General features: G+C 35.9%; 1 protein-coding gene across 3 annotated transcripts in view; it reads right to left on the reverse strand.

The window, feature by feature from the left end:
• The window catches only part of Lnx2 (ligand of numb-protein X 2), an 87,198-nt gene that overhangs the window by 24,958 nt on the left and 34,242 nt on the right, over positions 1-27,998 (reverse strand). Inside the window, exons 2-3 of one of the 3 annotated variants that reach the window (XM_087199431.1) lie at positions 19,420-19,476; positions 11,553-12,058 (exon numbers count right to left, since the gene is read on the reverse strand). In XM_087199431.1, coding sequence (XP_087055557.1) covers positions 11,553-11,962 — 410 coding nt within the window. In that variant the 5' untranslated portion in view covers positions 11,963-12,058; positions 19,420-19,476. Of the gene's footprint in view, positions 1-11,552; positions 12,059-19,419; positions 19,483-27,998 lie in introns of all 3 variants that reach the window. The other 2 variants (XM_004854811.4, XM_087199432.1) reach the window with 2 other exon arrangements.

Here is a 27,998-nt window from a genome sequence, read left to right on the forward strand (position 1 = left end):
TTCATTTTCACAGTATTTTACTCCAAAAACAAAAAACGTTAAGGCAAAAACTAGACCATGAAAATATTGGGACTGAAAAGATAAAGATCTCATTTCTAAATGATCTTATACACAAATATCACATGGGCAAAAGCTAGTCTTGAATGGAAAAAAATAAATCAAGAACAGGAAAAAAAGAAAAAACACAATGTGAACATCTGGAAATCAGCTAACAATTTTAACCTCCTCCCTGACTAAATAATCGCAGGCCTATCTTATCATTATTAAGTACATTAAATTATATTTTAAAAAGAAAAGCCTAAAGTTGATAGAGAGGTGGAAAAACAAGTAAACTTAAATTCCCAATAGATCAGCAAATTGTTAACAAGAGTAGGAAATCGCCTATATGAACAGGAAAAATACTAAAAGTGATCTCGTCCAGCACTGACAAGAGAAAGGCTATAGATAGAACCTTTGGTAACACCTATATTTGGGGCCACATGGGTAGACCAAGATAAAACTACCAGGCAGAAGAAGACTGATAGAAAGACTTCAAACTTAACCAAGGGAGATAGGAATATCAACAAAGTAGCCAATAAGACAATTTCTAAAGAAGGAACAAATAAGATACGAACTAAGAAATTCCAGTTTGATTTGGCAAACAGAAGTTGCTGTAGTTTGGATCTGAAATTCCCCCCACAGACCCATGTGTTAAAGGTTTGGTCTTCAGACTGTGGTTCTACTGGAGGTAGTGGAACCTTAAAGGGGAGGCCTAGTGGAAGGGAGTTAGATCACTGGGCCATGCCCCTGAAGAGGATATTGAGAATGGAGAGACTTCCCATCTCTCTGCTTCTTCTGAAGTGAGAGGGCCGTGACAACAGGTTTCTGGCATTACACGCTGTGTCAACTATAGGCCCCAAACCACAGGGACAAGCAACCATGGAGCAATACCTTTGAAACCATGAACCAAAATAAACCTTTTCTCCTTTTAAGGTATTTTGTTACAGTAAGGGAAAGCTGATTCACATAGGTCACAGTGGCTTGGAAAAAAAGTGCTTTCTGTGGATGGGGCAAAGTCCAGATTATTATACAAACATCTGTGTCAATATAACATATACATTCTATAAAAACTAAAGACTAAAAAGTATAAGACTTAAGGGAAAAAGAGGGTTAGGACAGCACATTCAACAATCTGAGCATGAGGGCATGGGGAATGGCTGCTAATGGGCATTCTTTACATTGGGTTGAAATGTTCTAAATTAGATTGTGATGATGTTATAAAATTCTGTCATTATACTAAAAGTCACTGAACTGTACACTTTAAATATGTGAGTTTTACAATATGTGACATACAGAGTAATAAAGCTATGAAAAAAACTGTTAGGGAATGAGTAGACGTGGCCAGGCTTGCCCAGAGGAAAGGTCATGACCAACACAGCTCAGAGCTGTGATCCTGCAAGTCTGTAACACTTGGAAGTGAAAGGAAAAAACAAAACAAACACAAACAAACAAACACCAAAAACCAGTATCTGTGGGGTGCATATTCAGTGCCAGTCATTGTGAGGTGGCCTCTCTATATATCATTTCATGGTATCCTCACAATCATTTTATTAAGTTCATTTTACAAATGAGAATCTCTGAGGCTTAACTAACTAGGCCAATACATGCAACTATTTAACTGCATAGCCCAAATTCATACAAACTCTGGTCAGATTTCAAAGGTTTGTGTCCTTTTCTTTTCTACCATACTAAATTCACTGATGTGGAATTTTGTTTTTCTTAAGCCTTACAAAAACATAAATTGGATTTGTTCTACAGACTTGTACCTACAAACACAATCATATAATATTAGAGCTAGAAGGGCCATAGGGATCATTAAACAAATAAAATCTAAATTCTATGCATCTTTGGAAAGGGAACACTTAGTAGTAACACAAGCTGTAACTGGCACTGGAAGAGGCAACTTGGTTTAAATAGGTAACTCAGTGTAGCAGACAAGCATATGGATATTAAAAACAAATGAAACAAGAAAATAGAAATGCCTTTAACATTTAATTGGATCGGAATAGGCATGTATGGAGACCACGCAGGTGCAAATGGAGCTCTGAGGCTGCCGAGGCAGTGAAATCTGCCACAGGCTAAGGCTTCCCTTCCCCACGGAGGGATCTCTCGATGAAGGCATGTTTTTAAACTTTTCTTAAAATAAAACCAAAGGGCTCATGCAGTAACCAAAGGCCAAGCGGAAGGATTTACCTTTCCTGCTGAAGGCTATGTATCTATTCCCATTATTTTAGCCTCTTTTATGGAAAAAATGTACATATGAGCTAAGATGATTTATGCTATAGCAACGTCCCTGGTAACAAATGCATATGACCTAATTCACATTAGGACACATATGGTATAACAGAACACACTATGTTAGTAAGAGAAATATTGGTGGTAGCAGTGGCAAGAACATTGTAGATATAAATAAAATGATACATGCTAAACACCACGTGCCAGGGACTTCACGGAACTGAAAGAATATGAGCATCCAAGAGTCAAGAAGAGTGATAAAAATAGTTACGGAGTAAACTACACAAAAATCAATTCATTTGATGTCAACAAAAATGGCACATTGAAGATTTCTGATCAGCCTCTCCAAAATACAAGCCATGTAAAGATGAGAAGAAATTACCAAAACTGTTTCTGAACTCTAGAAATTAGTCAAAGGATTATAGCAGTTGAGAGTATGTATTTAACCACAATAGTTTAGCCTGAGCATCACTTGGGCAGCGCGTTTATTTAGGTACTGACTATCTCAAGCATTGCTCAGGCAGATGTCATTGCAATTAGTCTATTTTTACATTGAATACATTTGATAAAATTGTTTTTACATTTCCTATTATCTTATAAAAATTAATAAAAAATGCAATTTTTGGTCATCCTGTGTATAAATAACTGGATTGGTAAATGGTTAAAGAGATGGCTGGTTCTCAGGATGAACACAGAGGTTTGTGGCATTTGGGCATTCCCTACTTGCTATCACAATTGCCCAGAGCCATGGAAAAGCAGGTACTGAAAGCCAGGAATCTTCCAGCCACTAGAGAAGTAGATTAAAGCACCTTCAAATCCATATGGTCAGAGCACTGTCAACATTCAATGATGTTTCATTTGGTTCCCTGAAGACTCCACATGCAAGGCTGTCTCTGCCCGACCTGACTTACAGCCTACTGTAAGTCAGCATTTTTACTGAGGGGTATCTACTGACAAAAGAAACAAACAAACAAAAACATAAATAGGGAGTTAAGATTGTAGCTGCCTGGGGAAGACAAACAAAAGGCTAACCAAAAATTTAAGAAAAGCTAGGGAATGAAATGTCCACAAAGGTTCACAGAAGTCCCACACAGGAAAGGCCTATAGGAAAGCCCTGCATTTTCTCTTCTGGCTGATGCTGAAGCTCTGTGAAGGCAGGAGATGAAGGCCAAGGCAGAGCTGTTTACTGTTCTGAGTGCTGAAGGTATGGTTGTCCCATTGCATACACAGAGCCCCCGGGGAAGACTGGGAGATATATTGGTTCCAGGGATTAAAGGAATCCTCTGTTCAATCATTAGCTTAGCAATGAGCTAAGATTTTATAGAATTAGTTCAAAAAGTCACTCAGCAAACAATAATGACAAAGCGACAATAAATGTTGTAGAAGGAAAGAAGGTAATTTCCAGAGTTGCTAGGTCTATTATCTAAAATCTCCAGGGTTCAATACAAAATTAAAAGACATGCAAAAAACCAAGTGTGGGCCATATCCAAGTAATCAACAGACTGTCCTGAAAAAGCAGAGACACTGGATTTATCAGACAATGACTCAAATCGGCAATTTTGGATATGTTCAAGATCTAAAGCAAAATATAAGACTATGTTTCACCAAAAAGAAAGTATCAATAAAGAAATATAAGCAATAATAAAGAACTAAATGGAAATTCTAGTGTAAAAAGTACAGTGAATGAAAAATTCACTAGAGAAGTTAAAAAACAGATTTGAACAAGAAGAATGAACAAATTTGAAGATAAATTAATTTAAATTGTCCAGTCCTAGGAACAGAAAAATTAAGAAGTAGAAGAAAAAGAACCTCAGGGTCCTGTGAGACACCATCAAGAGTACTGATCCTCCATCTGGCCAGCTATCTTCCTACCTACCATGAGTCTCATAAGAAGGGAAAGGAACAGAAAGAATATTTGAAGAAACATTGGGAAAAACTACCAAATTTGATGAAAAATATTCATCAACACATACAAGAGGCTTAACAAACTCCATATGGGAAAGCCAGTAGCAGGATCCACACCTAGACACACCATGATCTAATTCATGAGACAAAGACAAAGATTCTTTGAGCCAGGCATGGAGCCATATGTCTGTAATTCCAGTACTGGAGGCTGAGGGCAGAAGGACTGCAGGGAGTTTGAGACAGGCTGGGCTACACAGCAAGTTCATGGCCAGCCTGGTCTATATCTATATAGTGAGACCCTGTCTCAAACAAACAAACAAAAAACAAAAACAAAACGAACCAAAACAACAAAAATCCCCCAAAAAACCAACCCCCCCAAAAAAGAATCTTGAAAACAGCAAGAGAAAAAACAATTCCACAGATGAAAAAGACCCTCAGTAAGAGCCTACTGATTTCTCTTTAGAAACTATATAAGTTAGATGTCAATGAATGACATAATCAAAATTCTAATATTAAACATTTTTTTTGAAAGTAGAGCAAGAGAGACAATAACCAAAATGTCTATATCCAGTAGAATTATACCCCAAAAGTAAGGGTGAAATTAAGACATTACAAAGACCTTGTTGCCAAAAGACTTGCCCTAAAGAAATTAAAAGAGGTCCTTTAGGCTGATGTAAAGGGACACTACACAGTAACCTGAATCCATGTAAAGAAATAAAGAACACAACAAAGGTGGATAACTATAAAAAGACAGCATAAAAGTATTTCCTTTTGTTTGCAACTTTTTCCTACCTGATTTAAAAGACAAGTATATAAAGCAGCAATGATGAACCATTTAGAGCTTTCAATGCTAACTAATGGTCTGATGCAGCACGTGTGCCATAGGTTTGCCACCACTGACAAAAAGCAACAATTACAATCCTTTGTCAATGGGCATATAATAAAGATGTATAATACATATAATAAATATATATATAATACATATAATAAATAAAGATGTATAATACAACAGTAACAGTGTGGAAAAGGGGGAGAGAACTGAAGTACATACAATCATCTGCCACTTAACAAGCGAGAAATGTTTGAAGAATGTACCATTAAGTGGTTTTATCATTATGCAAACATCACACAACCCCAGGTGGTGCAGGCCAGTTACCCAAGGTGGCTTCTGGATCTATCAAGAGACATGGCAAACAAGAGATAGTATATGGGTTGCTGATAGCATACACAGAATACGGTTTTAGAGTAAATTTTCTTTTTAATAAGTAAGAGTATACTCTAAAATGATGAAAATACTACAAGGATATAAAGCAGTAATACAGCCATTTATTATTATGTACTGTACATAATTGTATATCCTATACTTCTATGTAAGACTGGCAATGTAGTTTGGTGATGTTTACACCGGCATCACCAACCACATGGTAATCAGTGTGACACTATGACATTACGGCAGCTATGTCACTAGGCAATAGTAATTTTTCAGTTACACTGCTATACAGGCAGTCTGTTGTTAACCAAAATTTATGTACTGCATTACTGTACATCTAAAGCTTTTGTATGTGATGGGTAATTTTTTGTGTCAACATGAGTAGGACATGGGGAGGGTGTCCAGATTGACACTGTTTCTGGGTATGTGTGAGAGTGTTTCTAGATGTGAGTGGCAATGACTCAGTGGACTCAGGTAACTACAAGGTAGAGTGTCCTCTCCAATGTGGTTAAGCATCACTCCATCCATTGGGGGCCTGAAGAGAATAAAAGGCAGAAGGAAGAGACTCCATCTTTTCCCTGCCTCAGTGCTCCAGTGGGAACATCTCATCTTAACTTCTCCCAGCCTATGACTGGGATTTATTTTATTGATTTTTCTGATTCTCAGACCTTTATAATCAAACTCAATTACACCACTGACTTTCCTAAGTCTCCAGCTTGCAGACAACATATTGTGGGACTTTTTAGCCTCCATAATCTTGTGAGCCAATTCCTCATAATAAATTCTGTATTGGTTCTGTTTCTCTGGAGAATCCTAATACACTAGTAAAATTAACCCAGGCTCTTATAAATTAGGATGTTAATTGCAGTCTCACGATCACCTCTAAGAAAGTAATTATTAAAAAAAGATAAGGGAATGAAAATGGCATATTAAAAAATATCTAACACAAAAGCAAGAAGAGGATTAAAGAAACAAAAGGAAATAACATATAGAAACAGCAAAATGGAAGACATAAATCCTATCTTATCAATAATTACAATAAATTACATAGATTAAAGGACACTGATTGGCAGAATGGGTTAAAAAACAAAACATGATCCTAGTATACTGTATGCTGTCTACAAGAGTCATAACTCAGATTTAAAGACATAAATAACCCAAAAGCCCAAAAGTAAAATATGGAAAAATATATATCACACAAATGCAAACAGTTCTTTCTAGTGACAAAGAACATTTTCTAATAATGGAAGAAGAGCTCAACCCATCAAGAAGATTTAACAATTGTAAACACAAACATATCAAGAAACAGCCCTAAGACACATTGACATTAAAGTGAGAAACAGACAATTCAACAATAATGCAGGCTTCAATACTCCATTTTCAATAATGGATAGAACAACTAGACATAAGAAAAAGACAATAAAGAGACTTTAACAATACTATAAAACAACCAAATGTAACAGACATCCATAGAACATTTTACCTATGAATAGCAAAATACATGTTCTTCTCAAGAACACATGGAACATTTACTCAGATAAAACATGTAGTAAGCCATTTTTAAAAACCTCAATAAAATTTAAAGGACTGAATAATACACATTATGTTCTCCCATAACAATTAACTCAAAATGAATCAAAGTCCTAAACACAGGAAGTAAAACTATAAAATTCTTAGAAGAAAATATAGGTGTAAATTTTTGTGACCTTGGATTAGTCAATGGTTCCTTAGACAACTGCACAAGCCAAGACAAAATAAACTGGATTCCATAAAGATTAAAGTTGTTTGTCCTTCAAAGGACATAGAAAACGAAGATAGCTGATGGAAAGTTAGGGCAATAGAAAAAGAAAATCTTTAGGGAAAAGTCTTTCCTGAGACTTTTTTGGTTCATCAGATGGTTGTTTTTCTCAAAAATTCCAAATCTTGCCATAAAGCAGGACACAAACGCACAATTTAACAACAACAAAAATTAACATTAATAATTACCATAATCTTTAGATGTTGAATTGTTGAGGGTGGTTTGGGGATGAGGGGTAGAGGAAAGCGGGAGGAATTATCTGTAACTGATGTTGTTTGGCAGAACTTCACAAAGTAATAATAAAAATTGCCACATAGTGTATGCAGTACAACATATAGAATATTTTAAGGGCTTCATTTCCCCATTTAAAACTGGATACTGCTTACTAATGTATAATGAACACATGCATCGTTCGTAAGTATTTTACTTTTATCTATAGGAGAAAAATCTCTGCTCTTCTCAAACTCAAATTTTTTAAAAGAATGTCATTCAAGTTGATATGGTGGCACATGCCTGTCACCCCAGCACCCTTGGAGGCTGAGGCAGGAGTATCACAAGTTACCCTGTTTCAAAACTACAAAATAAAATCGCCTCTCGGCCTCTTGGCTAAGATCAAGTATAAAACTACAAAATAAAAATGAAAAAGGGGTGGGGATGTAGCTCAGTGGAAAGGGCCTAGGCTCAACTGCCAGTACTAGAAAGAAAAAAAAAATCATTCAAATTGGGAAGGCAATTTCACACTTGCTGCTAATATGCCATTTCTACCAATATCTAAGAAATTGCCGACGCCTAAAAATTTAATGACAAAGGCAAGTGACAGCCATGTATACAATCACTCATTGTTGCTAACGCTCAGATTCTATAACTTTCAGTGAAATTTAACGTGAAACTTAGCAATTTCTAACAAGTGAGACCATGGACAAAAATGCCACAACCAGTGCTCATGTTCTGTGCCTCACATCATCATTCTACTAGTTTGTGTTGGTTTGATATAAGACTGCAACTGTTTAATCTCCTCTCATCACAAGGTAAAGTTGATGTTCCCTGGCTGGGTGGGCCTATGACTGTTTCCAACAGAGTAGTTTCGGCAGAATAGATGCTGTGTGACTTCAAGGCTACACCATACCAGGCCATGCAGCTTCTCTCTTGTTCACTGGAACACTGAATCATCATGTAAGAACTTTTAAACAGTCTGAGGCTGCCATGGTGGAAAGGCCACCTGTATGGTCCTCTGACAAGTCCTGGATTAGCCTGTGCTTCCAGTCACCCCACAAAGAAGCCAGACATGTGCATGAATAAGCCATCTGAGAAAGAGATGCTCTAGTGCCAAATGCTGTGGTCCTTGGCTGTCAGCAATTCAGGGCAGTGGTCCAGATACATAGCAGAGACAGGCCATCCCTGCTATGTGCTGTCTGAACTTCTGACTCATACAATCCATAAGCAGAATCAAATGCTTGTTGTTTTATGTAACTGTCTGAGGTGACTAATTTCCTAGCAATGGATAACCAAACTAAGTTAACAACTGAAGTGACAAGCATTAGGTGAGTGTCAACTTTGGGCAAGTGAATCCAAAGAGTGGGAAGGACCTGGCCTTGAAGGACTTACAATCTGGTAGTCAATTCTAATTTGCTACCAGCTTGCCAAGATTATTTAAACAGGTAGAACAGCAGCATGAAGCACACAGTAAGTAATGAGTATTTGTTGAACAAATGTACAAAGAATTGTATTATGTAGGGTTGAGTGCTGGAAAATAAATACTTCTACTGGAATTTCAATATTTTAATTGAAACTAGGGAAAAGTAAGATTGCTACTACATATATTCAAAGAGGGTTTAAAAATCATACTGTTTAATTTTTTCTATGTGTAAACTTGGTAATTAATTTTTATCAATCATCTGCCTTTTCATTGCATCTTTCACATTTTAGACCTATGAGGCTTTGGAAATTATTAAATTAGTATTCCAAATATTAATAAGCATACCTCTAAAAATAGAACTTTCAAAAGGCTATAACTGCTTAGCCTTCATCAGTCTGTAAGTGAAAGGAGGGTTTGCAATTCCTAAGTCTTTACAGCACCCTGATAAATGGCTTGACAGAAAATACTAATAATGCCTTCAACTGCACATTAAATTCTCCTACACGTTATTTAAATGAACATTACTAAAAATGTGTGAAATATTTATCTCATTGGTCTTATAGTAAGTACTGAATTAAGACTTTATTCGGTTCTTCTAAACTCCATAACTTCATAAAAGGGTAAAAAGAGAATTCTATACTCTAAAAGATAAGTTCTATTGAGAGAAATAAGAAGTCTAAGCTATTTTTCATCCATATTAAAGGATGTAATTCCCTTATCTTTTTTATACCCATTTATTATCTTTTATCATTCCCTTATCTTTTTTATATCCATTTTAATTATTGGATCTATCAAGAGAGATGGCAAACATGAGAGTATATGGGTTGCTCACAGCATACACAGAATATGGTTTTAGAGTATTTTCTTTTTAATAAGTAAGAGTATACTCTAAAATGATGAAAATACTACAAGGATATAAAGCAGTAATACAGCCATTTATTATTATTACTGTACATAATTGTATATGCTATACTGATCCAGATGAGCATATTCTAAAATCTGCTGCCATTTCCAGAAAGTCTCTACATCATGGCCAGATTCTAAGCTTGCTGGTGACAGAAGATACCCAAAATATAAGGCTACATTACATGCATTTTCAAATATCCACCTTCCTTACTCTTTCTTAACCCCAACTTTTAGACAATTTAGATTTTATGCAGTTTCTCTATAAACCTCAATGTTTCTAACATTTTAATATCTCATTTTTTCTTTGATGTCTTAGTCGCTTCTAATGAGTATGATGAAACGTCTTTATTTATCCCTACCTAGAAATAGAATGAACGTGTGTATTTAGGTGTATATGAAGCTTTGACTACTACATCGTATAGTAGAGTGCATGACTTGACCAGTGGTAGATTCAGCACAACATATTAGAAGGTAAATAAGAATACTAAAGGTTAAGTGTAACTATACCACTAAGCCAGCTCTCAATCTTTATGACTCAGTTTCCTTATTGTAAAGTAATGGGGTTAGATAATAATTTCTTTCAATTCTGTGATTTTTTTGGTGAGTATAATGACAAGTCATTCCATACCAGACTTATACTTTTATATCTAAATGTAATACAAAAGACCACACACTGTTCTCATAGCAATCAGACTCCCACAGATTTGTATTCCACAAATGGCTTATCTGAAGTTAAAAATCAATATATTTCAATTCATTTATTTCTACATTTTGTGTAATCCTAGAGGTGAGATATACTTTAACTCTTCCTAAAGGTTTAAATAATTTGAAAGATCGAATCTTTTACTAAAATCAAACCAAATTTACCAAAGAGCTGAATTACTTAACCTTCTGAAGAGCTCTTATCAGAACAAAAATGCTCACTAAATGTTTCAATCCCTACCTCTTGTTCTGTCTAGCCTAACTTTACAAGATCTTAGTAAATTAAATCATGCTACTTATTTCATGTTTATTTTTCCAACAAAATTACCATTTTTTGACTGTATAAGATCTCATTGAGTTGATGTACCATCATATTTTTAACTTTTCCCTATTTTAAGTAATTACTTTAATATCAATTTATCAAACTGTACACAATGTTGCAAGTGAGCATCTTCATATACAATTTTTCCATCTTTTGGATTATTTCCTCAGGACAGTGATGATGAACCTTTTAGCACCTTCAAAGACAACAGCCTGCTGTGGCAAGCATGCATAGTTTCGCCACCACTGCCTTAGGATAATAAACTAGATAAAAGGATATGTACATGTACAGCTTTTAAAACAAACTGCCAAACTACCTTTTAAAAAGTCTATCAGTATAGTCTGTCACCTATTTGAATTTAAGTTTCATATTATAGAAGCAAAAACATTAATGGGTATAAAATAGTACTTTCTTGGCTAGGTGCAGGCCTGTATTTCTAGCCTTTGGAAGGCTGAGACAAGAGGTGTGCAAATTGAGAATTCCACCTGGACAACTTAGTGAAACGCTGGCAAAAAAATAAAAAGGGCTCAGGATGTAGGTCAGTGCAATGGCCCTGGGTTTCATCTCCAGTACTACAACTGACCACAATCAACCAATCCATGGTACTTTATCACTATAGTTTGTGATAAATCATAATGTTAAATACTACTCCACATAACTTATTTACTGCATCTCTTCTGTATTCAATTTGTCCATTTATTTTTTGGTGCTTTGGTGTATTTTTTAATCAAGTCTTTATTTGTTCATTTGAGCAACCTTTTTATAAAATCGTTACCCCTGTTTCTTCCATATTTTTTACCTGTTTTTAAGATGTGCCTCCAAATCACAGCGTTGCATCACATCTTGACATACTGAAGAAAAGGGACATAAAACTAATAGTTTGTCTAGAAGTTTATGAACCAGAATGCTAGACTTCTTACACAACTTGAAGTGAAGTCTTTTCCGGTCCAATGGACAAAAATCTTTCTCTTGTAAAAAGTTTCGGAGGCACTTGTAGCAGAATGTGTGTCCACAGGGTGTGTCCAATGGCTGTAACAGGGGCTGAAGGCAAATGTGGCAGACGAGGTCATCATCCACCTCATCCTGATAATTGTACAAGTGGTTTTCTCTGGTCCAGTGCTGCTGGCCACACTCAAAGCACAGGGGGTTTAGGGAAGAGGAAGAGGAAGTCTGTTCCACGGACACCATCTCATCACTTGTCGTTCCCATTCTGGATCAATAGACACAGTTTCTATATCCTCCTATGCTGGTTTAGTTTCCTTTAATAGGCAGGGATGTATCTGACTATAGCCAAGGTCCTTTTTTCTAGATAAACACAAAGAAACAAAATTAGTTATCTATTAAGACAAGTTAAACCAACATATTCTTGCTAGTTAATTTTTTAGGTAAAAAATTAGTTTAGATCCAACAAATTGATCATAAACAAAGAAAAACTAATTTACTAGGTAAGATAATCTTCGCAAAGTACAAATAGTGCAATTTATGGTATACTATGTAACATATTTGCATTTGTCATTCCAGTCATGGCTGTGCTGCTGAATCATCTTACGCATTTATAATACTCTACTAAAGACAATGTCTTTAAAATGTAGCTCAAAGATAACTCAAGAGTTTAATAAAAATGACCTTTGCTGTACAGTACAGGGAAAAAGGTTTCAAAGTATTATATGTATGATTTTAATATTCTCCCTCTATAACGATTACAGAAAGATATATCTGCAAACCATATGAAATAACATCTGTGCAAATTCCATAAAGTACAATGCTATTTCACTCCATTAAAAGAAAAGAAAAACTGTTATAGGTTATAAAGCTCAATTCCATCTCACCTTATTCCCTGCTTTCATTTGGTCTTGCTTACTCAGAGGCTGTGTGTGTGTGTATGTGTGTGTGCGTGCCCTCATCAGCACAAAACTCTTCACATTCTTCTCTAGCTTAGTGCAAGCCTTGCAGGGCATGTGCTCCTCATCTGAGGACTTCTATCCTTCCTGCTGCTGAAGCACAGGGGTGATGGTAGAGGGTGGGGTGGTGGTGGTGGGTGGGGGTTGAGGGGTTGGGGTTAAAAAAACTCAACTACAAAGGCAGCAGCTCTCTTTATCCCTTCTGTAAATGTTTACAGAGCCTCCAGGAAGTGATGGGAGAGGATGGTTAAGAAAACCTGCTATTAAAATTCCATGTAATAAGTAAGCTAAGAAAGTTACTCATAGGATTTATGTGAATGTAGCAAAGATGTCGAGAAGTGGCATTTAGCTCCCTTAGGCTTTGTGGTCAGAAATACTTGCAAAAGGGGGGAAAATGGGCTGTTCAATTGTAACAGGAAGCATTAGCCATGGAGAAAAAATGGACCAGGGCATCTCAAGCAAGAGAAGAGTATCAGCTACTTTTTCGTAAGTCCCAGGGCTGGAGGTTGCACAGCACATTTAGGAATCAGATAAGACACCTTGGTCAAAGAATTGCACACTAGGGGCAGGGGAACTCTAAAGCTTAGGTCCCTGCCCAAGAAAGGAAGAGCAGGATACCATGTTGATTCTACTAGTACCTGTATTTCAATAATAACATTTCCCTCTAATCCCATCTATGTATTTTATTTAAAATACTTATTTCTAAAACAACATCAACATTTTAACAGATTTAACAAGAACACCTGTGAATTAATGAGGCTGGGATGGGATTCAGATAGGACCGCTTGACCTAACCTTAGATAAACTGGTTTTTTTTTTTTGAACCAGGGATCAAACTAGGTGGCGGCACCACTGAGCTAAATTCCCAGTCCTGACAAACTGTTTTTTAATAAAACTACCGATAGTAAAATAACAATAGCACCTGTGATCTAAACTCCTATCAGTACCAACATGACCAGAAGAAATATTTCTAGTATTTGGTAAACTATGGGGATTGTTCTTCACTCTGAACATAACCTTTTAAAATGTTAGTGCAAAGTATGTGAGCCTGAGAAGAGAAAAAGTCATGTATCCCAGGCAGGCAGATTGCTTTAAATTAGGTATTTTAATGCAGTCTCCACTGACTCTTGTTTTCCAGTCAATTAGCAGAATTTGCACATATCTTTCCTCTTCTTTGTATCTATCCTAATTTTTCTTTTCCTTAAGTAAATATATTGCAGTTCTAGCCTCCTATATTATGACAAAGAAAGTACTTATCTTAAAATTATTAAGTTTTGGCTATTTTCTAAATCTCTAACGTGGTTCTTTTTCATTTTATCATGAAATTGTTTCATAAGGAAAATTAACATGTTCCCATTTAAAATACCAACTACCTATTTCACAATGTCTATTATACATTTTGGTCCTTATTTACATTCTTAGTTTCTCACACCAGAGAAACAATGTGAAAAAATAAATAACAACTAGAACTGTATTATTTCTATCCCCAAAATACCTCCAGGTTACCATGAAACAAATTAAATGAAAAGTAAAGAGCATAGACCCTAATCTGAGGGGCCAAGTTTGGCTGCTTACTAGTTTGTAACTTTACTAAATTCCTTTGTGTCTGTTTCCATCTCAGATGGAAAATGGGATAATAACAGTGCCTATCTCAAACGGTCAATATGAAGAATAAATAAGAGTGTGTATATATGTGTGTGTGTTGCTTAAAATAGTATATAAAGCATCACAGGTTCAATATAAGTGCTAGTTATTATTAAAGATAATGATATAATAAGCCCGAATAATCCAATCCAGGTAATGAGACTAAAGAAATAATTAAAACAAACAAAAACTATGAACTAAGAAAAGTCCACATACTGATGGATTCACTACCGAAATCCGTAAGAACTTTAGGGAAAATCGAACACCAATACTAGTCAAACTAAAGAAATCAAAAGGAAAGGAGTACTCCCAAAGTCACTACTGGAAGCTACCATTACCCTGACTCCAAAGCCAGAAAAAGACTCAACCAAAAAAAGAGAACTACAGATCTATCTCCTCAATGAACATAATCTTCAGGGCAAAAATCTTCAAAAAGATACTGACAAACAGAATGCTACGAAACATCAAAAAGATTACACATCATGATCAAGCAGTATTCAACCCTGGGATGCAGGAATGATTCAATATAAACAAATCAATAAATACAATACATCACACATAAGCAGAAGCAAGGACCAAAATCACAGGATTATTTCAATTGACTGAGAAAAAGCCTTTGACAAAATCTAACATCCTTCCATAATAAAAACCTTAAAGAAAATAAGTATAGGAGGACCTCACCTTGATCTGATAAAAGCCATTTATGACAAACCAATGGCCAGCATCATATTAAATGGAGAGAAGCTGAAAGCTTTCCCCCTGAAATCAGAAACAAGACAAGGTTGTCCACTATCATCACTCCTGTTCCATAGAGTTCTTGAAACATTTGGCCAGAGCAATTAGGCAAGAGAAAGAAATAAAAGGAATACCTACAGGGAGGGAAGAAGTTAAATTGTTATTTGCAGATGATGTGATCCCCTACATAGAAGATTGAAAAACTTTCACCAAAAGACTCTTAGAATAACCAAACTCAGTAGCATAGCATGATACAAAGTCAACATACAAAAATCAATAGTGTTCCTTTATACCAGTAATAAACTTGAAATTATTTTCATGACAACATTAAGAAAAATTTAATACTTAGCAATTAACTTAAGGAAGTGAAAGACCTCAACAATGAAAACTACAGTTCTCCAAAAAAGGAGATCAAAGAGCACATCAGAAAATGGAAAGAGATCCCTTATTCCTGGAGAGCAGAACCAATACAGTCCAAATGGCCACACTTCCAAAACTACTATAAAGATTTAACATAATCCCAATCAAAATATCAATAGCATTTCTCACAGAACTACCTAGAGTAAAGAGTTCTAAAATTTATACCAGAAGAGGCCTAGAATAGAAAAAGAAATCCCGGACAACAAGAGCAAGGTGGGTGGCATCACAATCTCAGACTTCAAGTTACACTACAAAACTACAGTGATAAAAACAGCGTGGTATTGGCAAAACGCAGACATGTGGATCAACGGAACAGAACAGAGAGGGCAGAAACAGCTCCAGGCACATTCAGCTACCTGATCTTTGACAAGGGACCAAAAACTTATGCTGGAGGAAAGATAGCCTCTTTAACAAATGCTGCTGAGAAAACTGGCTATCCACTTGCAGAAGACTGAATCTAGACCCATGTCTCTCACTATGCACTAAACTAAAATCCAAATGGATCAAAGATCTAAATGTTAAAAGAGAAACACTTTAATCTGCTGGAAGATAAAATGGCTAAAACTCCTGAAGTCAATAGGTGTAGTAGGCAAAGACTTTCTGAACAGAACCCCAATTACACAAGAAATATCACCAAGAACCAATAAATGGGATCATATCAAATTAAAAAGCTTCTGCAGAGCAAAGGAAACAAGCAACACAGAGACAACTTACAGAATGGGAAAAAATTTCCCAGCTATTCTTCAGACAGAGGACTAATATCCCAAATATATAAAAAACTCAAAAACATTCGATTACCCAAAATAAAAGACCCCATCAAAACAGGGGTAATTGAAATGAACAGACGCTTCTCTGGAAGAAGTACAAATGGCCCATAAATACATGAAAAAATGTTCAACATCTCTGTCCATTAGAGAAAAGCATAATTAAAACATTACTGAGATTCCATCCTTACTCAGAAAGAATGGCTATCAACAAATGCTGGCAAGGCTGCAGGGTGGGGTCCTTCTACACTGAAGGTAGGAATGTAAACTACAACAACCACTATGAAAATCAGTATGCAGGCTCCTCAAAAAACTAAAAACAAATTCCATTTGACCCAGCTCTTCCCCTTCTAGGCATCTTTTCCGAAAGAGGTAAAGACATATTACAGTGATCCATGCATATTCATGTTTATAGCAACACAATTCACAATAGCTGAATCTTGGAAGCAGCCTAAAGAAAATGTGGTATTAATACATAATGGAGTAATACTCTGCCATAAAGAAGGATAAACGAGTCATCTGGAGGAAAATGGATGCACCTTGAGACCTTAATGTTAAGTGAAATAAATCACACACGTAAGCTTAAATATCATATGGTTTCTCTTATATGAGAAATCCAAATTATAAATAAAGAGCAGAATAAAAGATAAATAACAGGAAATAGAAAAATAGACCTTTTGCATATGGGAAGGGAACCAAGAGATGGAGGGAGGAAAGAGGGAGGGGAAGAGAAGAGGATTGAAAAAGAAGAATTAATCCAACTCCTCATGAGGAGTGTGATCATTATGTATTACAAACATACTAATAAAAAAACAAAAACAAAACAAAAAAATAAAGGTAAGAAAACAAAAGTTCCAGTAGATTTTACGATTTACCTCAAGCCAAACAACTTACAACTAGTAAGGAGGAAGAAAAATCCAATACTTTCTTGCTTCAAAATAACAAAATAGTAAATTAAGTGACTATAGGGAAGAGGAGAATATGCCCACGTTTGCATGTAATTTTGATTTCAGATATTACCTTTAATATCTCTGAGCACAGTTTAACTTACTAAAATACAGGTTAAGTAAGTCTCAAACATTTCCCAAATTACAGAGATAAAATATAGCACAATGCATATTTTTATAAAGTACATATCTGTTCAGCAATAGTCCAGGAATAGTAAAGAGAAAGAAACTACTATATTGGTTAAGGTTATTATAAGTCATTTTAAACAATATATTGGAAAATAGCCAGAGGTAAAGAAAAGGCCTTATAAGACACTGCTTACTACTTAACTCCAGTTATGATCAACCCACCCGTTCTTTCTGGTTTATGGGACACATATAGTCTAGTATATTGTAAAGATTTCAAAAAGACCTATAGTTTTTCACCTATAATGTGCATACTTCAAAACTACCTATCTTTCAGATAATTTCTCTTAATGTTACTTCTGACTCAGAGTTTTCACTGTTTTTAACCTAAGAGATTCAGGGAAAAAGACGAGGAGCTAAGGAATATCATCAAAGTATGGTTAGCAGGGAAACATCTTTGGTTCCTTTGACTCATCAGTGCCAGGCATCTAAGGATTCCCTCTTCTCTCCATCCCCACTCTTTCCATCAGATTCCTTCTAAGCTTGGCACAGCTCCCTCCCCTGAGGCTCCTGCAGTTCTTCACACATTACCTTCATTATAGCAACTTCTACAGTACATGTTTATCTGTCCCCTCTTCTCTTTGAATGAAAGCATAGTGTCCTTTTCGTCTTCTATATTCTCATTTCTTGAATATATTATGCACTAAAAGTTTGTTCTCAGGCTCATAAGTGAGCTTGAAATGTGTAACTTAATAAATGCGTAAGAGAAAATTGCATTTATTTGTGGCATTGCAGAGTAATCAGCATATTGGACCATGCCCTGTAATTTGCACATAGAATAAGCCATTATGCCCTTCTGTTTTCAAGAGCCTGGGGAAAAAAAGTGTCCTTATTTGATCACCAAATCAAGAAAAATTTCTTATTGTTTATGTCACAAACCAGATTTGATAGCTATCTTTCTATAAAGCAGTGGTTTTAAAGCTTTCTGACCTCAGGATCTCTTTATCCATTCTGGATATGTTTGGCAGTTTCTTAAAAAACATGCAAATGGCATATGATCCAGCAACTGCACTCCTGGACATTTATCCCAGGGAAGTTAAGATTCATGCTGGCATAAAACCTGTAAATAAATGTTCGTTGCAACTTCATTTGTAATAGCCAGAAACTAAAAACAACCCACATATCTTCCAATAGTAAAGGGTTAAACAAATCAAGATGCACCCATACCATGGACTACAACTTAGCAATAAAAAGAAAGGGACTACTGATACACACAACAACCTGGTGAATCTCCAGAGAATTCAGTAACTGAAAAAAGTCAACCCTAAAAGGCTGCATATTAAATTATTCTCTCTATAGTTTTTGAAATGACAATATAATAGAAATGGATGATAGCTTAGTGGTCGCCTAAGGTTAAGGGTGGGTAAAAGGGTAACATGAGGGGTCTTTGTGGTGATGGAAATGTTGTACATCATGACTGTATTAACATTATTGTTCTGCTTGTGCTATTGTGCTAATAACTTTGCAGGTCCATGCCATTAGTGATCTGTCCTATTTCTTATAACTGTGCATCAGTTTGTAATCTACAACTGTCTTAAAATAAAAAGCTTAGATAAAAACATCATTAAAGATTCCAAAGGGCGCGAAGTTATTTAAGAGCTATTCCTGAGTAAGACCAGTTAAAAAATGGCCCCTGCCATAGGGAGGTGGCTTCTCTAGAAACAGTGAGACCAAGCAGTCCTATTTTGATGTGTTTATCCTTATATCTATTTTTTTCAAGAACATTTATACATCTTTTTAATTACTTAGCTTGCAAGCAACTTGAGAGGTCTTTCATAAGGAAACACTGCTTTTCAAATTACATGACTTTATAGTCTGTCTTGAAATTCTTTGCCTGCTATTGATAAAGGTCTGTGTTTTATAGCTGGTTAATGTATTGAATAAAAATAGTATTATGAAAAAAAAAAGATTCCAAATGGCTTTTGTTTGTATCCATATGTATTATATTAGTAGCTAAAATATTTAAATATTCATTTATTAATAGAACAACAAACTCATTAGGTTTCACTTTTATCAAAAGAACTTTTCTGGCTCCAAAATAAAAAATACAGTGAGAAAAGTGGTATTACCTTACATTTCTTTTGTCTTAGTCACTTTTCTGGTTGCTAGGACAAAATATCCACCACCTACAACTTAAAGAAAGAGAAGTTTATTTTGGTTAACTTTTCAGTCCATAGTCGCAGGATGACATGGCAGGCCCGAGGGAAGCTGCTTATGGCATGGAGGACAGGAAGGAGAGAGAGGAGCCCGTGAGGGAGAAAACCCCTACCAAGTCAGCTTCCTCTGACCAATCTCTTCCCATCAGGCCCCACTTGTTGACAGCAAGTCAGCTACAATACCCTTAACCCAATCAATCACCTTCCAAAGGCCCTGGCTATGATCACGTGAGGCTTTAGGGGGAACGTCTAGATATAAACCAAACATCTGTAAATTTGGAATCAAACATCTGTTTCTGTTTTTCAATCTGTCATGAGATCATATGCAAATTCTGGAAAATTCTATCAAACACTTAAGAGAGAATTGGTGACATAAGCATTGTGAAAATAGTTTTGACTTTGAGGACTCAAGGAAAAAGAATGGGGTGAAAAGGTTCTGACAGTCTTCTTTCACAAGAAGAAGCAGTTAATAGCCAAAAATCTTTTTGAAAAAAAAAAAAAATAGAAAAACGCTGAGATAAGCTCAGCTTGCTATAGCTTGGATTTTTTTTTTGGTACTGAGGATCGAACTTGGGTCCTTGCGCTTGCGCAGCAGGCGGTGAAACCACTGTGCTAAATCCCCAGCCCCAGCTTGGATTTTAAATGTTTCCCAAAGTCTTATGTTTTAAAAGCTTGGTCCCCACAATACGCTATTGGGAAGCTGTGGAACCTTTAAGAAGTGGGAATTCATGGGACCCCAGTCCCTTCCTTTATCTCTTTTGCTTTCTGGATACAAGATACACTCATGCCATGATGCGCTGCCTTGCCAATAGGGCCAACCAATCGAGGACTGGAGCTTTTAAATTTGTAAGCTAAAATTAACCTTTTGTCTTTTATAAGATGATCATTTCAAGCATTTGTTATAGTCCCCCTCTCCCCCCCAAAAAAGCAACAAAAAAAAAAGATAAAAAACTTGACACAGTGCTGCAGCAGTCTTGCTTGGAAGACTGTTCCAGGATTACCTCAGAGCCTCGTCCAACTGAAAGAAGCATATCTAGATATTTAGATTTATAAAAATATTTAGCATATCTTATGAGATCTTTACATAAATTCTATCCTTAAACTATTCAACACTCACTTCCTAATATGCAGCTTTAGGAAACCGTCAAATATTAATTTTAATAATTCCACATTTACATTTTCCTCATATGTCTACAAAAAATGAGTTCAGTATGCTTAGCTATCTATCTCCTATCCCCTTTCAGCAATATTGGAAAAATCATTTTAGATTTAAGCGTTCTTAGGGTGCTACTTATAGTTAGATGTAGCCCCATGTGATACTCTAGAAACTTTGTAAGCTAAGCAAAAAAAAAAAAAGCCAGAAGCTGTGAAACTAAAGCCCAGAACTCTATGCCAGCTGGGCAACTAGGTCATTACACAATTCATTCTTTCATTCACCACATGTTTATCAAATGTCTATGGTGTGCGATTGTATTACAGATATTCTGGTGTCAAGCTTTCTTGTTTATAAACAATCAGCTGTGCTTGAATAGTAATTGTTCACCCTCACACATATGGGACTTTAAATTTAATTTCAGAATGGTTATGATTCTGTATTTTTATACACAAAACTTACTGATAACATTACACTTGTCTTTTAGATCTAACATGAGTTCTTACTTTTGATAACTTTAATAATCACTCAAATACACTATAAAAAAGGTCAGATTGGGCTAGTATTTACAAATGTCAAATGTCCATCTACCTTTAAAATCACTACACTAGAGTGAAAAATACTTTTTTAATGCAAAAGGATACAGGCAAAAGCCACACCGAGTTACCTAACTCCTACACCACAACAGTTATGCTGAAGATATTATACTCTTAGAAATTACACTAAGTTATGTTATTTTAGAGTACTTTAAACATACAATTTACACAGAACTATTTCCAAAAAGAAAAATACTAAATGGCATGCAAAGTTTTTCTAAACAGCTGAATATGTAAATATATTTCTGCCACTCAGAAAAGACTTCTATGGAAAGAGCCTTACTCCAGGACAGGCGGACTCCAGCATGTGGCCCTTCCCCAGGGCATTCTTTCCTACTAGCTAAGTGCAGCAATGCCACATATTCACAAGTGTCATATGCTATGGAAAATACAAGAGGTGAGCTAGTTTTGGCAGTACATGCCTGTAATCCCCACACTGGGAAGCTGAGGCAGGAAGATCAAAAGCTTAAGCCCAACCTGGACAAACTGGTGAGAAACAAGCTCAAAATAAAAAATAAAAAAATCGCTGGGGATGAAGCTCAGTTTGAAGGTCCTGGTCCAACCTCCAGTACCACAAAAAATTGAGAGGTGGAGAGTAAAGGGAACTGTAGTGTTCACTAGTTTTGTTTTACTGCTGTGTTATATTTTTTTGCTGGATATACAGGTAATTTAAATGTTTCCTTATATATTATATTCAAAGGCAAGGGTTTGAGTTTTAATCAAATAATCTATTTTCTAACAGATGAAATGTTTCTGACATTTAACTTCTTCCATAGTAAATCCTACAAAACATTTGTTTTCAAGTGACAGATACATTCTTATTTTGAAGGTCTTTTCAAACTTGAACTCCTATAACTTTGAGTCACAATTATCCAATGGAGTAAAGGTCATTAAAAGAGCACTGATTCAGTTAGAGACCTGGGTTCAACATTTAGCTGTTGCACTCATTCCCAACAATGTGACATAATGATGTGGTATACCATGGAAACACCTGTAAATCTCAATTTCCTCCTATGAAAGCAGAAATGGCAACTTGCTTATGATATAGAATTACTGTGAAATTAAAAAAAAGTCACACTGTCAGAAAAACCTTTTATAAATCACAAGGCATTGTAATATTAATTTGTCACTGAATGATGGTGGTAGAGGATGGTGTCAGGATTTCTAAGGAGTCCTTCCACTAGACTGATAATCAGGACCCAAAATACAATTCCTGGCTCTGATACTAATCACATAAGACCACAGGATATCACTTCTATCCAGCCTTTTCACATCTTTACCTGTAAGAAGTGGGTCAAACTAGAGAAATTCAGTTTCTTACAGAGCCCAACTTCACAATTCTAGAAATATGCTTTGAGCAAACATACTTTTTGTTTTGGCCTAAAACAGTACATATATTTTTCTTTACCAATATCCATTATTATGTTTATTATTAAAATGATCTAGGGCCGGGGATTTGGCTCAGTGGTTTCGCCGCCTGCTGCGCAAGCTCAAGGACCCGAGTTCAATCCCCAGTACCAAAACAAAACAAAACAAAAATAAATAAAATAAAATGATCTAAATCCAGAGCTGTTTGGGAGGCTTTGTCATCACTGTACAGGGCATTTTAAATGTGTATCCTAACCTTAAAATGCCTATTTTCATAGATCAGTGTATGTGTACCAGGGAGTAGTACAATATACATAATTGAACACATATTTTTATTACTGGCTGCCACAGAAGACACAGTGATACTTTGGTTGTTGAACAGCTCAAGCTCAAACTTTCTACTACTCAAACAGCAAAGTTCAAAAAAATCTGCTCGGTGTTCCTAACTTTGTTCAACAGTTGAAACAAAAATCTGACTTGAAAAAACCTGTACTGGCCCAGAGTGAGTCATGAGATTGAGTCACACGCAGTCTCACTGTGGACATAAAAGGGGTGACGCTTCAAGTCTAAGCACTGCTCTCGCCCAGACAACATCCAGTGCTTGTGTTAGTGCGTTAAAACATTCATTGTGCTTTTTTTTTTGCACTTTATTTGCATAAAATATCGTAACCATGGCTCCAAAGAAAGTTAGTGATACCAGCAGTAAAGCTAAGAGACAAACTGAGAACCATGATGCAGTTAAAGAAAGAAGTCACTGCAAAATTTGTTCAAGTCTTGGAAAAATGAATTCATAAATGTAATCTTGGGGCCTCAGAACCAATTATTTGGTATTCCATTATTTCTTATGGGAAAAATATGTTCACGTCTCAAACTTTTCAGTGTTTGAGTATGAATTTGGAATGAATGGAGATTGACAACTGAGGTATGGCTGTATTACAATGTTATAAAACAAAAATAATTTTCTGAGTTCCCAAATAAGGTGGTCTTTAGAGACACTGATCCATCTGAAAGACTAATATGGTTGATTTGTTTCTTTCTTTTTTTAAAATATTGTTTTATTGGTACATTTTAGGTATACAATATAATGGCATTCATCATTGGAAATTTGGACCTTTGCATAATCTCTCTTGGTTCTTATTTTTCCCCTTCCCCTGGCCTCCCTTCAACCCCTCCATACCTCCCTATTTACAAAGACTTTTTGTTTCTTAAAAGACAAGTACAGGTAATTGTTGGGAGCATAAATAGATGGTTTTTAACAGTATGTATATCTTGCTCAAGTCATTCTTTTCATACAAAATACCTAAAGCTACAAAACAACAAACTTTTCAGTCTTATTTCCCCTAATACATACATGGAAAGCAATCAGCAAGACACTGCTATTCTGTGATCAAACCTACATATGAAAGTAAATGGAGTGGAACTAAACCATAGTCAGGATGGGTTTTATGGTGGTGGTATTGCTAATGATTAAAGTTCTCAGGCTTCATCATCTTAACTATGGGCAACATGTAAGAAATTTAAATGCTGCAACTTCCGAAGCAAATCAGGGACATCAATAATTAAAAGAACAGACTTCATTTAAGATGGTCAATTTGTTCGTTATAACTTAATGTATGTAAAAGTTATCAGATAAAAATTACTTTGGGTCAGACCCAAAGGAGGTCTGAAGTGGGATAGATGTTTGTCTCCTCAAAGCTACTCTAAACAGACAATCATCTTACAGGCCTAGACCAAACAAATAACCATGAAATGATCCCTACATGCCACCAGAAGCCCTTGTAACTTATCAAAGTGAGCTGAGTTACAGTTCTAATACTGAGAAAAAAAGAAAATCTTCACTCCAGTGTAATTCATCACTCAGACTTGGATATACTGCAAATAAAATATCTCTATAAAATATAAATGCCTAATGTTACATGACTGGAAATAAAAATATTTTACCATCAGGTCAGAAATATATAAAGAGGCTGTATTATAATGAAGGCTTTAGGATGATCAACAATGCACCTCCAATTATATTAATTCTCCAATTTTCAAAAACTAATGGAAACAAAATCCCAGATTTTATATTATGTTGTTACTCTTTAAATAACTATGACATTTTATCTTTCAATGTCTCCACTAGGTAATGTTCTCAAACAAAATGTATTCAAATGCAAACTATTCTCTCTAATCTTCAAACCTGACCTTCATCTTCTATCCTTCTATCCATCCATCCATCCTTCTGTCTTTTCTTCCCAGACTGATCAAGAATCTTGTATAAGCCAGACACTACTGTTCTAGTGCTACGAGTTCAGCACTAAAGAAATATAAAAATCCCTACCCTTGTGAAGTTTGGACAGGAGGGGGGCTGGGGCAATGAGGGAGGGCTGAGGCAATGAAGAGGAGAACAGATATTATACAAGAAAAATAAAATACGTAGTATTTTAGATGCTGAAAAGCATTAGTGAGAAAAAGAAAGCCAGATAGGGAGACAGTGTATTAGGAGAAGATCAGTCATTTTAAATAGGGTGATCAACTCTCACTGAGAAATTGGTATTTGAATTAAAACCAAAAAGAAATAAATAGAAAACTATGAGAGTATCTGGGGTAGAAATGCTTGCCATGGGCAAATGAGATAATCAGTAGAAAGGCCTTAAGATGAACATCAATGAACAGTATGGAGGCCACTGTGGACAAAAAAGAGCAAAACAGAAAGAGGTTAAATGGGGCTAACTAAATCTTGTAAGGTCTTAAAAACGCTGGCTTTACTCTAAGTTAGAATTTTAACTGATCATTCTGGAGGCTGTGTTGAGAATAATCTAAAAGAGTCAAAGAATAAAGCAATTAGAAGCCTAATGAAATATTCCAAGCAAGAGATGAGGTAGACTGGACCACAATGGTCAAAGTGGAAGTAGTAAGAAAATGACTCGATTTTAGGTCTATTTTGAGGATAAAACCGATATGATTTGCTTACAATATGGTATTTGTTTATGAATATAACACAATAGGCTGATGGCAGGAAGAAGTCAAGAATGATTCCAACATTTTTGGTCTAAGCAACAGCAAAGATAGAAATAGTATAAAGAGAGCAGAAGTCTATAAAAGAACAAGTTTAATGGCTATGCATAAGTTTGGACATGTAAAATCTGAGATACCTATAAGACTTCTAAGAAGACACAGTGACTAGGCACATAAATCTACTGGTCCAGTGGTGGCAAACTTATGGCATGCGCGCAGTGGTCTGTTTATCATTGAAAGCTCTAAAAGGTTCACTGTCACTGTACTAGTCTGTCCACAGGAGAGGACTACAAGAATCGTATGAATGTAGGAGACATCGGTGTACAAATAGTAAGGAAAGTCATTAGACTAGAAAAAGATCACCAAAGCAGAGTGAATGAGCAAGAGCAGAAAAAGAGAAGCAGTTGGTACATGCCTGTAATCCCAGCACAGAGGGAAGCTGAAGCAGAAAGAACTTGCAAGCTCAAGTCCTGGCTAGGCAACTTAGACTGTGTCTCAAAATTGAGAAGGGAGTCTTCAGCCCCAGTTTTGGGACATTTCTACATTATAAGGTCTGGGAGATGAAGAGGAACCAAGATGAGGAAGGGTGCCCTCGAAGGGTGGAAGAAAATCGGGACTGTGCAATTTTGGAGAGGCTAAATAAGGTGTTTTGAGGAGGAGGGAATAATCAACTGTGTCAAATTCTACAAACAGGTTAAATGAGATCAGGACTGAGAATTAAGCATTGGATTTAGCAACATGTAATTCACTGGTGACCTTAATACTGTGTTTTGGAGGAACGGACAGGGCAAAAGCCTCCTGAAATGAACTCAAGAGAGAATTGGAAAAGAGGAATTCAAGATGGACAATTCTTTGGAGAAGTGAAGCTATATAGGAAAGGGATAAATCTTATATTCTGGAAGGAATTGAGAGGATGAGAAGTGATATTTCCCTCTCATTTTTTGTTAATCGCATTAACAAAACATTTTCATCACCTACATACAAGCTTATTATTTACATTTATATATATTCTCAAGGTTCTTCTTGCATCAGACCTCTCCCTCTCCTGTCTAAAGGCTAATTCCCCTCTCCCATCCTCTTCATCCCCGAGTTCAACAGTCCACCTCTTTGACAACTTTTATAACATCTTCCTTTAACCTTTCTCTTACTTCTCACTTAAAAAGCCTGATGTCCCAACAACTTAAAAAAACAAAACAAAACGCTTCTACATTTATTGAATCCATATGCATCGTCCTGTGTATTTCATCCCTAGATTACTTACAAGAGTATAAGGACTACACAGAAGGTCAACTATATTTCCCTCTGACTCTCTTCCTCATGGGATCTCTACACTCTTAGTATCCCATAACCAGCACCAGAGAATGCTCTCACTTCCTTATATGTCCCACTACTTTCTCTAGAGGCCTCTTTCATATTAGGTGCTTCCTTAGCTTCTCAAACAGAAGATACTAGATAGAAGTTTTTCTCTAATCTTTTAGTATTATCCACATTTTCACAAAGAGCACTACAACTTAGCTACTTTTTCAATTCTCTGCCATCACTTCCTTTTAATATTTTTCACTCATTGCTCTTCCTCGCCCCCTCACATACAAAACACTTATGACTTACTGCTAATCTGCTGGAGGCTGGGCACAAATATCAAACTTATTAGAAACCATATGTTTAAAAAAAATCCAATAAAGGAACAAGAATAGCTATTGGGTTCAAGTCTTTTCCAATGGAGTACAACAGAATTTCAGGACTCAGAGTAGCTTCAGAGAATGAAACAAATATGCTAGTTGGTCACTGCATCTGGCTGGACTGAAGAACGACATAACACAATCAGGATGCGATAATAACTACAGTTTTGCCAATTTAAAAACTCTTATTACATCTGTTTCCTCAAGAATAGTAGGTTCTTGTGAAATAAATCATTGTCCAAACAAATAGTGGGCCATTCATAAATCAAAATGCCAACTAGTTAATTTATCATGAGAAATGTGAGTCAAAACACTGCAGGTGAAAGGAATCAGATTTTTATATTTTGGCAAACCTTTCACTCTGTATTATAGATATCTATCCCTCTGATGCTATTTGCTACTCTTATCATTAGCATTTATCTTCTCAACTTATCTTTAAAATTTTATACTTCACAAATTTACAGGTTTAAGATTTAGTTAAGCTACCTGCAGACACAATACACAGAGATAAATTATTGGAGGAGATAAAAGAGTCTGTAAATCATACTGTAGAATGTTACTTCTGGAAAATTCTCATGTAGAAGACCCACCCTTAAAAAGTCTTGTTAAGGGGCCAGAGATTTAGCTCAGTGGTTTCACCGACTGCTGCGCAAGCGCAAGGACCTGAGTTCAATCCCCAGTACCAAAAAAAACACA

Source organism: Heterocephalus glaber, unplaced genomic scaffold (assembly GCF_053883595.1).
Source record: "Heterocephalus glaber isolate CG9 unplaced genomic scaffold, H.glaber_assembly_v1.0 deba00001719, whole genome shotgun sequence".
Lineage (NCBI taxonomy): Eukaryota > Metazoa > Chordata > Mammalia > Rodentia > Bathyergidae > Heterocephalus > Heterocephalus glaber.